Source organism: Vulpes lagopus, chromosome 5, assembly GCF_018345385.1.
Source record: "Vulpes lagopus strain Blue_001 chromosome 5, ASM1834538v1, whole genome shotgun sequence".
Classification (NCBI taxonomy): domain Eukaryota; kingdom Metazoa; phylum Chordata; class Mammalia; order Carnivora; family Canidae; genus Vulpes; species Vulpes lagopus.
This window is the reverse complement of record NC_054828.1, coordinates 31,880,041-31,893,128: the sequence shown is the minus strand read 5'-3', so window position 1 is coordinate 31,893,128 and position 13,088 is coordinate 31,880,041. Positions and strand designations below refer to the sequence as shown.

The 13,088-nt window shown below is 48.4% G+C and overlaps 1 protein-coding gene across 1 annotated transcript in view; it reads right to left on the bottom strand.

Annotated features, from left to right (window-relative positions):
- Positions 1–12,401, bottom strand: part of PRKCE (protein kinase C epsilon) — a 492,630-nt gene extending 480,229 nt beyond the window's left edge. The window contains exon 1 of the mRNA XM_041754368.1: positions 11,543–12,401. Within this exon, the coding sequence (XP_041610302.1) occupies positions 11,543–11,890 (348 nt within the window). The 5' untranslated portion in view covers positions 11,891–12,401. The remainder of the gene's footprint in view (positions 1–11,542) is intronic.
- Between the last annotated feature and the right edge of the window lie 687 nt (positions 12,402–13,088).

Here is a 13,088-nt window from a genome sequence, read left to right as displayed (position 1 = left end):
AGGATGCTACAAAGCTAGTCTTCATCCTACCAGGCCTATCAAGAAATAAATGAAGAAAATTAGCTGAAATACAGCATGGGAGATTGAGGCTAGCCCTTAGGATAGATTCCCTTGATAACCAAGAGTTCAATAGATCTTAGTGATTCTGCTCAACACCTTGCCCCAAGCAAAATTCCTAGAACATAAAAAGTGTTTATTATATGTTTGTTGAATGGCTCGCTGGCTAGATGGATGGATAGATTAATGAATGAATATCCATTCTATCCACTGTTCCCTTTCTTTGGATAACTTACTGTTTTGTTGTGGGTGGGTGGGTGTGTGGGTGTGTGTGTGTGTGTGTTTTAATGAAGCAATTATTTTTAGACTGCATTCCTGCTTTAATCTCACTGGTTTCCTGATTGCCCTCATCACCCAAAATGCCAAAAACTGCTTGCCCAACATTTTTTATGCTCTTCTTCCAATTTAGAGGGGCTCCCTTCTCTGTCTATTCAGATTCCATATTCTACAAGACCTGGCTCAAAATCTTATGAAGAAGCCTTTGCCAACTAGTAGAATACACATTAATCTTCCTCTCCAGTGAATTCCCACAGTTCTTCAACTTCACTGTTTCATAAAAGGGTGTTAATCTCAAATCCCCAAATGGCCCACTTGAGAAAGGTCCTTTCCTTCTTTTTTCTAATTATAATGTTTTTCAAAATATATCCACAAAACACTAGTTCTATGGTGCTAATAATTTTTCACAAATAACAGCATTCTATGATGACTCAGTTTGGGGAACCTGTGATTACACACACAGAGGTGTACAAATCCCTTTGCTATAGGCCATCTTGGAGTCTTTAATAGACTAATGTGCATTTGACTCTGCAACATTTCCCAACCTTTTTGATCACAGCAACCTGAGAATATTAGAAGACTCCCACTCTTTGAAAGATAGTCTGGGAAATACTGGTCAGTTACATGTTCCATCCTCAGTGGCTGATTGAGGATTCTCTCAGTGGCCCAAAATGGTTTAGATAATCATCCATCTAAAAGATAGGGAGATGGATTCATAGGCCCTGAGTTCCAGAAATTCTGCTTGCTTGTTTTTACAATATCCTTTGAGTGGCTCAATGATTTGGACAGAGGGCTCCATTTAAAAAATAAATGTGGGACCCCTGGGTGGCTCAGTGGTTGAGCATCTGCCTTCAGCCTAGGACCTGATCCTGGGGATCCAGGATCGAGTCCCACGTCGGGCTCCCTGCATGGAGCCTGCTTCTCTCTCTGCCTGTCTCTGCCTCTCTCTCTCTTTCTCTCTCTCTCTCTCTCTTTCTCTCTCATGAATAAATAAAATCTTAAAAATAAATAAATAAACGAAGGGGTGCCAGGGTGGCTCAGTTGGTTAAGTGTTGGACTCTTGATTTCGGCTCAGGTCATGATCTCAGGGTCGTAAGATCAAGCCCCATGGAGATCAACACTGGGAATTCCCTGGAGAATTCGCCTCATGTCCACACCCACTGTAGAGGAGTCTGTGTAAGATTCTCTCTCACCCTCTCCCTCTGCCTCTCACCCCTCTAAACAAACAAGTAAATAATAAATGTCTTTTAGTGGGCCTTGAACACTAGGTAAGGAAGCAAGCTATCAGAAATGGCTTTGTGATTTTGATCACAGTAATAAAGAAAGATAAGGAGGGGAAAAAAGCAGAAGCTGACAGTTTTTCAGAGATACAAGACTCAGCTTCATGAAAAACAATAAAGATAAAATATCATCAAGTGCTAGGTCGAGCAACGTCAAGGCCCAAAATGCAGACAGCCAAGTCAGTCAGAGTCATTGTTAACAGAGGCCTTACATAAGGGTGTCTAGATCTATGCTACCTCCTGCTTTCACACATGTCGAATCTAAGGTCCAACACCACTGATTAACAGGAGAGGTAATTGACCCCCTAGTCAATAAATTTCCTCGGGGGTGGGGGGGAAGTATTAGGCAATCCAACTCTAAAGGGGTGAAGTCTAGGTGTTCTCAGGCTCAGAAAGCCTTATGATGAGCTCTCCTTCTTAATTAATTTTATACACCAGAATATTTATGTTACTTATTGATTAGTATTGTGTCTCCTACCAGACTATCTGTTCCATGAGTACAGCTCCTGGCACGGCACCTGGCATATAAGGTATTCAATGAATATTTGCTAAATGGATGAAAGAATGGCTGGAGCAATGAATTAACAAACCACTTTGTCCACTGGCTAGAATTTTTGAGTTCTGCCATCTTTCTTTTCAGTACTGTACTGGATGGTGAACTTCTACAAGGAGTAGAATCTAAGTCTGATTAAAGAGTGCTGCCTATGTGACCTTTTACAAAACAGACCCCAAAGGCAGCCTTTTATTCAACCAACAGAGGAGTGATTGGCTACATGTACTTTCTGAATAGCTCATACTCTACTTAGTGAGCCCCTGGGAGGAAAACACTTCTCACAAGATGCTCACATCTGGCTGGGGCAAGATAACTGGCATTAAGAGATACTATAGTCTGAAAACAGAAAAATCTACTCAAGAAGGACATAAGCAAAATCAAAGTCTATGTTTTTCCTCAATAATTAATTTTTTTAAAATTTTTTTTTAATTTTTATTTATTTATGATAGTCACAGAGAGAGAGAGAGGCAGAGACACAGGCAGAGGGAGAAGCAGGCTCCATGCACCGGGAGCCCGACGTGGGATTCGATCTAGGGTCTCCAGGATCGCGCCCTGGGCCAAAGGCAGGCGCCAAACCGCTGCGCCACCCAGGGATCCCTTCCTCAATAATTAATAACAGATTCACCTGCCACGATTTTCCTAAATCCTTCTTGAACCTGATAATATTCTTAATCTGATCTACCTCTTGGGGTCATTGGCTCAATGAGTTTACTCTCTGCTGACAAATACAGATGACTTTTTCACTAGCTTAAAAATCTACCTCTCTGAGACTTCAAGGTGAAGTAGAGGGGACGACAGGGAGGGGGTGGGGCAGGGGAGGTTCTCATTTCTGTGCTTGGATTCTGTAAGAGACTGCCTCTCCTCTTCCTTCCAGGCATGATATTATGGGGCTCAATCATCTTCCCTCTGGAGTTTCCATTCTGTTTCATGGCAGGCAAGCTGAAGTGACAACAGTGTGCTTGGTCCCCTCTGAAATCCCAGCACAGTACAGACTTTTGGCCACTTCACATGGTTTCTGCCAGAAAACTAGATTCCAAACAGGTGCGATCCTGCTGATTAGCATTATAATAGATTGTAATTACTTAACCAGCACATATATACCCGGAGGAACTTGGAGAGAAATATAATGTTTTGCCAAGTGTAGCTTTTATTTATGTAAAATACTGCAGGCCTGCTCTGGAGTTCTTTTAGTCTAAGTGAAAGCCCTGGAAGCTTTGTCTAAATATGCTTCAATGAGCTCCAGCTCTGGAGTTCGGGCACTGGAATTTAAAATTTCATTTCTTGTTGCTGTCAATTACAGAGGGTTTTGTATCTAAAGCCCTTATGAGAATTTAAACGTGATTTTAAATTCTACAAAGGGAGGACAAGTGGGCCTTTTTCTTCTCCCTTTCCCACAGGACCTTGCACAGACCCTGGGCATCCAGAGCATTTACAGTTCCTACTCTTAGAAACCTCGGACTTCATGCCCATCACCCAGTTGACGGTCATTAAGGAGGGCACATGATGAGATGAGCACTGGGTGTTATACTATATGTTGGCAAACTGAACTTAAATTAAAAAAAAAAAAAAGAAAAGAAAAGAAACCTTAGGCTTGCTTCTTCAGCTTAATGCAAATTGCCTCGTGGAAATAATAGGCGTTACCCCATATGCACATTTTCAAGGAATCCTACAGATCTTTGTAAAATAAAATATCCTATTCTTCTGCCTTTTCCTCACTTCTTTCAACTGTACAGAAAGACTTTCTAGGGGATTCCTTCAACTGCTTACCATACTGATCTTCCCAGCTAGAATTCATACTCCTTGGAGGCAGGAATGATACTGCACACAACTTTTGTCTTAACCACAGTAGGTGCTAAGGGAACACACACTTGTTTATTTAAATTCATTCACTCATTCAACAAGGAACCAGGAACTGTCTGGGGTACCAAGTGAACAAACACCTGTGTGTTTATAGAAACTCTGTTTTGGTGCTAGAGACAGATAATAAAGATAAATAAGAAAAATATAGAAGATATAGATAAGAGCTAAAGAGTAAAACTAAAGCAGGAGGGATCCCTGGGTGGCGCAGCGGTTTGGCGCCTGCCTTTGGCCCAGGGCGCGATCCTGGAGACCCAGGATCGAATCCCACATCAGGCTCCCGCTGCATGGAGCCTGCTTCTCCCTCTGCCTATGTCTCTGCCTCTCTTTCTCTCTGTGACTATCATAAATAAATAAAAATTAAAAAAAAAATAAAATAAAGACCTTGCTAATTAAAAAAAAAAAAAAAACTAAAGCAGGAAAGGAGTATATAAAGGATCAAGGAGAATGGTGAAATTTTAAATAGGATGATCAGAAAGAGCCTTACTGAGAATGTAATATTTGAGAAAAACTTGAACCATGAGGGTATCTAGGAAAGGAACATTCCAGAAAGATGGAACAGCCAGTGCAAAGACTGAGGGAGGAATACAGTAAATACATCGAAGGGTGGCAAGGGGGTCAATAAGGCTGGGGAAGGAGTGTAGGGGAAAAGTAGCTGGAGATGTAGGGTCAGCGAGGTCATAACAGGAGCCTGACCATGGTGGTTATGTAGACTGTAAGGACATGGGTTTCTACCAAGAAGATGTGTGAACTGAGTGACATACACTGGTGAAGCTGGGGCAGCAGGAAACCAGTGAGGAGGCTGTTGAAATAATCCAGGTATGAGATGATAAGATCTTGGACCAGAGTGATATCAGCAGAGATATGCAAAGATGATCAGATCTGGAATATATTTTGAAGATAACAGATGCTGCTGTGGGACTGGATATGGGGGTGTGAGAACGACAGGCATCAAGAATGGCTTCTCACAGTTTGTGGCCTGGGCAACCAGAAGGATGCATTTGCCATTTCTTGAGACGGGGAAGACAATGAGAGGCTTCAACTGGGAGGGAGGGACATCAGATTACAGTTTTTGGTATAACAGAGTTTGAGATGCCCTTGCACAAATGACAATGACTAGAAGTCAGTCACATATATGAGTTCTGAAGCTATACCCATATGGGTTGGAACCAGGAATTTGGAGGCAACAGCATTTGAGAATGTATTTAAATCCATGAAACTAGATGAAACTGGTACAGTAAAACCAAAACAGCAGCTCCCAAATGTCCCTATTTTCAATTGGTCATATGCTTCAATAAATAATTAACCTTTGACTACAGTGGCCACACAATTCCTAGACTTTTCAAAACAGTCTCATTTCAAGTGGATTCTAATATTTTCAAAAGGGCAATTGTTAAATGTAACTAAATTAACTTTATTTTTAGACTATGTGAGACTTTTCATATAAATACATTCATAAATCAAAGAGAAAAATATCGCTGGACCATATGTTCTGATTTAAGATTCTCAAACTATGAATCCACACATATAACTCTTCAAATATTAATAAAATTGTTAAAATATACAGTAGCCTGGCCCTTTGCTAAGAACTTTACATAGATTCCCTTATTTCTCACAACAACTGGAAGAGGTTGTCATATGATTATAAGAACTATTACATTCCCATTTTACAGATGAACAGGCATAAAGAGCCTAAGTCACATGCCTCAAGAGTGGTAGATGCATCCTGCAGTTAGAACCCACAGATCTGAGTGGGGGCGGGCAGTGAAGAGGTAGGGACCTGAGGGTCTCAATTAATCACTCAATCTGCTGCTGGTCAAAGACACAAAGAAGGAGAAACAGAACAGACCAACAAGGTCTGACTGCCCAGGAGACCGAAGGCCCTTTGACTAGAGCCCCAGTGCCAAGTGGCTTTCCATGATAGCACTGGGGCAAGAACTAACCCCCAAGGTAGTTGTTAAATAACCAATCACATACCAAGGGGAGTTATATTTAATTAGACGATAAGTATTACAGGAATCTGTAGGGGGTTAAGTGTGGAGAGATCCTGGAACCTCAGCTGCTGGTGGACAAATTCAAAGGGCAGGTGCACGCAAAGGGACCTCTGACCATTCCCAGTCCTTCCATATCCCTTTCTAGACCCTACCTCGCTCCATTTAAATGATAATAAAAGTTTTCAGGGATCTTCTAAGATTTCTCTATACAGAAGTCCTGATATAGAGATAGGCCTTCAGGCAGCATATATCAACGTGTACCCTAGCCCCGCTCAGGGTGAGACTCAGTAGGGGCCTCAGCAATGCCCATAGGCTCCGCCCAGAGCATCAGTATCTGGACTAACAGAGCTTGGCTTTGGCTGTGTAACAATCTCCCCCAAGGGATTCTGGGGCCAACAACGAATACCAGTCCCTGAATCTTACCTGTTCAAAAACAGTGCAGGCCGATCTCACAGGGTCAGCAGGATGGGATAATTTCGAGAAACCTTTTCAGTGAGGCTCTCTGGGAAATCGGAAACAGAAACACTAGCATGCCATTCCTGGCCAAGTGACACTACCCAACGGAAAAGAAACATTTTGGAGATGATTTAAAACTGGCTTCTTTGGGTCCTGTATAATAATCAAATCTAGAAAGACTCTCTTCAGGGCCAGTCCCATGGTAGGTTTAGGGGACACAAAAATAACTGGAGAGACTAAACATTCACTGAGTTCTTGCTGAGGGCAGGCATTGGTCTGTGCGTTTTCCAGGTAGTAGTAACCTTTCATCTCCCCCAAAACCCTTTTTGTTAGAGGTAGATACGTTTACCATCACTCATTCCTTACAGAGGAAGAAACAGAAACACGGGTCAAATAGCTCTCTAAAGATCACAAAAGTGGTTGGTGGCAGATGTAGGAATCAAACCCAAGGAGTTGGGGCACCTGGGTGGCTCAGTGGTTGAGCGTCTGCCTTCAGCTCAGGGCGTGATCCCAGGGTCCTGGGATCAAGTCCCACATCAGGCTCCTCGCAGGGATCCTGCTTCTCCTTCTGCCTCTGTCTCTGCCGGTCTCTGTGTCTCTCATGAATAGATAAATATTTTTTAAAAATTAAAAAAAAAAAAACCCAAGGAGTTTGGCTTCAGAGCTCTGCCCTTAAGCACTGGGCTGACCCATGTCTCAGAGAATGACAGTCATTACCACTGCATTATGAGTGGCTCCTCTACAAGATCAAGCATGGGAGTGACACAAACCAAAAGATGGCTTTGGGGTAGTGTTACAGGGGAGAGCAGAGCTCAGTATATACACTAGTGAGGTGACCACACAGCCAACTCCAGACTGAGCGGAAGCAGCCAGCTGTCGCGTGCTTGCTCCACGTACCCTCTCTGCCATCCTCCACGCTCCCACCATCTGTCCTAAGCGCAAAGCAGCTCCATCCAGTGTACATGGGGCCTCTGCTTCTAATAAGTCCCAATACGTCTCGTTTACCCCACTATGCTTATAAATCTGGTTTAAGGAATTACAAAGGTCTACTGTAAAATTCCAGGCCATCTCTGCGTACAAAGTCTTGATACATTAATGACCCAGAGCCCTCCCCGGCCCACAAGTTCTATTCTACTCCTGTGTTTCTCCAAGCATGGTCCAATTCTCTCCGGGACCGCGTGTTACAAATAAGGATTCCTAGCGCCTGTCCTAAACTCCAGAATGAAAAGCTCTGAAGGTGGCAGGCAGATCTGTATTTTTAGCACCCTCCCCTAGTGATTCTGATGCACACTCAAGTCAGAGCAGCATTATATATCTCATTGCTGGAAAACGAGCGGCAGCAAGAGTGTTTTAATGGCATTCGGCTTTTAGTGCAAGCCAGATCTTTCCGTCTCTCCGTAATGAGTTTTCTCTAAAACAACCCCCTTTGTCATCACAACTGATACGTCTCTCATTATCTGGAGAATAATTATCTCAGCCTGGCTATTAAACATTCTAGAATCCACCTGAGTTTTCTAAACTTTCTCCTTCTCCTGTGTTTCCCAGGTGTGGCCCCCATAAAGGCTGATGAGTTTAAGAGGCACCTGAGATGAAAGTCCTTCCTTTTTATGTTAAAAGGCTATTTGTTTATTTTAATGTGAAGGAAGAAATGTTGTAACTACAGCATCCCAACTGGTGCTTTCATGAATACTGGGGCTTAAGTGGCAAATAAGAGAATCAATGTTTAAAAATTGTAAGTACATAATAGCACAGATGGTACTCAGATAAAAGTCTTAAATTTGGGAAATTTCATCCTAGCCTGGTCCTTGCTGATGGGGAACCCCAGTTTCAACCATGCTTCTTTATCTCCCCAAGCCTCACCACAGGCATCCCCTGCCTTTATTCCAGGGGTGTCTGTCTGTGTCCACAGAAAGCTGTCTCCTCTTAGAAGTACCTCTTTTTTTTTTTTTTTAAGATTGTATTTATTTATTGATGAGAGACACAGAGAGGGAGGCAGAAACACAGGCAGAGGGAGAAGCAGTCTCTCCGTGGGGAGCCCGATGTGGGACTCGATCCCACGACCCTGGGATCACAACCTGAGCCAAAGGCAGACACTCAACCATTGAGCCACCCAGGCGTCCCTGCAAATATCTCTTTAAATGTTACCCACAGTCTCATGCCCAATTTATGCCTCCTTCCAGGAACCCTCCAGTTTCTTCCAGCCCTTTTCGAACTCATGTAACATCCTTATGGTCCCACTCATTTAGAGCCTAACTGCTACTTGAGTGTCTACATGTATCTATTTAGTAGCACTTCCCTAATGAAATGGAAGGCCCCTGAGAGTCACCCAGTCTCTTTTACCTCTGGGTTGCCTAGAGTGCTAAACTTCCCTGCTTGGGTCTGAACACGAAACAGGAACTGGGTGAGTACCCGTGAATTCATGGGGCAGTTGAATGAAACGGTCGGCATCAATGAGAGAAGCAGCTGTTCCAGGCCCTCTGCATCTCCTTACTTCAGGCCAGATTTCTTAGCCACACCCGAGAAAGGGTATCTCTTCACCCCTGCCAGGTAAAAAGCACAGAGCCCCTGAGTCTGGGAAATGCTGCCCAAAGGTATGATTCTGTGGGTGTCCCCTCAGTGACAGGAATGGGAAAGGTGATTTCTGTCAGCCCAAGTAAACCTGTCCATTTCCAAGGGCCAGTCACCTCTGCGGATGCATCGCCACCCCCATCCCCAACTCCCCTGCCCCCTACCTCCACCCCCACCTCCATCCCCCAGCATCTTTTAGTGAAACCAACATTAGGTGAGCAAACAGAACCAGCTCCACTACTCGATTCATCTTGTGACTTTGGCCTCTTTGTAGTTCCAAGTTGTTCTTTTTTGTTTTGTTTTGTTTAAACCTAATACCTGCTGTACCTAATTCACACTTGCTATGAGACAAAAGAGAAATGATTTTGAAAGCACTTTAAATTACTGTGTACAATGAAAACCTCAGGGACACAGCACATGAATCTGCAGGGAATAGACTGGGAGGGCCAGGGGGGCCCAGTTCTCATCCCCCTGGCAAGCCATGGGCAATAGGAGGTGTGGGCTCTACTTCCAGTCCCCTCATGCTTGCATGTGACCTTGGGTACCCATTTGGCTTCTCTGACACTCAATATCCTTGTCTCTAAAATATGCCTCTGCACTAGGTGATCCAGGCTAGGGCCAAGTCCAACATGAATCTGAGCACCTTAGAGAATAATGACAAGGCAAGGCCTGTGCCCCACAGCATGCTTCACTCCAAGTGCTCAAAAGTGGGGATGGCACCCTGATGCATGCAGGGTCTGGGCAGGCCCCAGCAGAGCATCACCAGAGACACTTAGACACCTCTCCCTCCAACCAAGATACGTTCTGTGGCTAGAGCCACCTTACTGTTCATCCCATCTGCTCTCTCTGCCCCACTCTATCTTCCTCATCTGCATACATGGTAAAGGCCCCGTGGTCTCTCTACTATACCCGTGGGTTTTTTTTCTGTCCTCTTCCTGTTCTAAAACAACTTAAAAACCACAGATTTTTAGTGTTAAGGTCTGGCCCTGAAACTGGTCATCCCTTAAGCTCCCCTTAAAGAGAGGCACTACTTTTCCTGAGTCAAAGAGCCTATATATGGAAAGGAAAAGAGGAGTGAGTGGGAACTCCAGTGGTGGGGGGCCAGTAGAAGGAAGGGGCATCGATGAACGGAATGGGGTGCAATGGCACTGTGTTCTTTGGAACTCCATAATTCTGCTCCCCAAAGTGTAAGCCACAAATCTCCCAGGGCTGTACTCGGTATGGTTAGTTGAGGCTTCCCTGTAAGCCCCGTAACCATGGTTTTGGGGCAGACTACATCACAGTGTGAGCATAACGAGAGGAGACTTTTTCCTATTTTTGTCTAAAACTCCATTTACTTTTAAAAAATATGTAAGGTGATACACCAACGAGGTTCATACGCGACCTCTGTCCCTGGGACAATCATGAAGTGGTCTGTTTTCAATAATTATAAGGGGATTCCTCTATGTTTCTCCATGAGGACCAGATACCTCTTTTCATGTAGAGCGAAGAAACCTGAAAACATATGTACCCAGGGCCACACCTGCTCTCGTTGGAAACACGTAGCAAATCAGAAAACACCGAAATCCATTTCCTAATTTAACACCTTCCTTTCAAAAAGAGCGAAAAGAAGGGTGGTTCTCCCTGCTTCTTTGGGTGCCAAGGTTGAGCGCCTTTGGTTTACAGTACTTGGACGAGGAAGGCCCATTCCCAAGTCCCTAATATTTTGACAGTGTCATCAAGTAAGTCAACCTCAGACTTAGCGGTAGTATCTCATTGCACAGTATCCTGAAAATCAAAACAGGGAAATCGAGTAACTTTAAGTAGGATTCAAGGCACCGACCGACTTCCAGTTTCTTGCAAGCAGCACCATTTTCAAAACACAACACTCATTCTGGATGCAGGGGCCATGCACGGGGCAAAACCAGCTTGGCTTATGTTGCTGGGACCCTGCAGGAGCCATCCTAGAGGAGGACACGTTTTTCCTCCCCGTATGTCAGAAGATGAGCTAACCACCGTGCAACAGAATCGAAGCAAGCTGGCTTGCTCCTCCCGGAGGGAAAAATAAAGCGGCTCCCTCGCTCCGCTGCTGCGCAGGACAAAGCCAGGACGTGCAAGAAGCCTTCAGTCCAGGGCTCCACGTGCCTCTCCAAGGACGGAGGAACCCACCCACACACCATCACACACGCAGCCAGCCCACCACGCGCCTGCGGAAGGCGCCGGCTCCTGGGCCAACCTTGGGCACCAGGCAGCTTGCAAGCTCCCGGGAGCGCCCATTGTCTGAAGGGGGCTAGAGGGCCTGACTCTCTGCAAGTCTGCTCCCCGTGGCTCCAGTGCCTACTTCTCAGCTAGGACGGAATGGAGTATGCTTCCCCAAGGCAGCCGAGCCACATCACACACACACCCACCCCACCCCCCCCAGATGGCAAGAGGTCTCGGCGCCCCGTGACCTGCGCCAGGGCCGTGGGCGCGTCCCCGCGGCCCCCGAGCGGGGCTCCCGGCCCGGGGGCGCCCGCACTCACCCAGTCCTCGAAGTGCCGGCTCCCGTTCTGCAGCAGCTCCTCAAACTGGATGGTGCAGTTGGCCACGAAGTCGTCGTAGCCGATGGGGGCATCGTGGAAGACGGCCAGCTCGATCTTGCGCCCGTTGCACACGTCGGTGACGAACTCGTCGTGCCAGGCCGGGCTGTTGGTCTTCTGCTTGGTGGCCGTCTGGCCGATGCGCGAGTCGTCCACGTTGAGGGCGATGTAGGGGTCGAGGAGGAAAGTCTGCGGCCGGGGTCCCACCGCATGGCGCAGCGACCAGGCTGTGGGCTTCAAGCTCACGGCCTCGCAGATTTTGATCTTAAGGAGGCCATTGAACACTACCATGGTGGGGCGGGCAGCGGGGCCGGGGTCCCTCCGTCCGCCCGCGGGCAGGAGCGAAGAGCCGACGCCGCGGCGCTCGGAGGCCCCTGCGCCCCACCCGCTCTCTCCTACACCTGGTAGCGCGGCGCCCGGGCGCGGGCGGTCCTCGGCGAGAGCATGTAGCTCCCCGCCGGGCTCCTAACGGAAAGCAGGGAGGGGGGGAGGGCCGGGGGACGTCCGCGCGCGGAGCGAGCCTCTCCCCCCCGCCCCCCGCCCCCCGCGGCGCCGCCCGGAGGGGCCCGAGCTGCCGGCCGCGCTGCGAGCCGCGGGGGCTGTGGCGCCGCCTGGCTGGCTCTCGCGGGTGCGGGGACGCGGCGCCGCGCCCGGCGCTCACCTACCTTGCCGAGACATGGTCCCCGGGGAATTTCGACTGCGGGGGGGAGGGGCGTGGGGCGGGGCGGGGGCGCGAGCCGGGGGCGCAGATCCCAACCCGGGTCCTCTTCGCGCACCCCGCGCCTGCCTCTGCCCGCGCGGGGCGGGGGTGGGTCGAGGGATGTTCAGTCTGTCCGGAGGGAGGGATGCATGTCGAGAGGAAACGGTCCTCCTCGGAGCCGATTTTTTTTTTTAAGAATCCACAAGCCGCACGGCCGGGCCGGCCGCCTCCTCCCGGGCGAAGCGAAGCGGCGCGGCGCGGCGCGGCGCGGCGGTCGGCGATCGGGAGGCGCCGGGAGCCCGGAACCTCAGCCCCGCGCGGGCTCGGGCGCGGGCTCGGGCGCGGGCGCGGGCGCGGGGTCGGGGTCGGGGTCGGGGTCGGGACGGCCGCCGCGCGGCTCGGGGCTCAGGCCGGCAGCGGGCGGTGCGCAGCGCGGCGGCGGCGGCGGCGGCGGCGGCGGCGGCGGCGGCGGGGCCGGGACTGCGACTCGGCGCGGCCCCACCTCCCGGGCGCCGGCGCCCGCCCGCCGCGCTCCCCGCGTCCCCGCTCTCGGCTGCCGCTCGCTCGCCGCCCGCCCGCGCTCCGCCTCGGTGTCCTCTCCCTCCGTCGGTGTGCGAGCCCGTCTCCCTCCCTCTAATGCAGGAAATGCGCAAAAGACGTCAGTGTGTGTGTGTGTGTGTGTGTGTGTGTGTGTGTGTGTGTGTGCACGCGCGCGCGCTCCTGTGTTTGGGGAAATAGAAAGTTTTGCCTGTTGGGGGAGCAATACGGGAAAAGTGAGCCGAGGAGAGG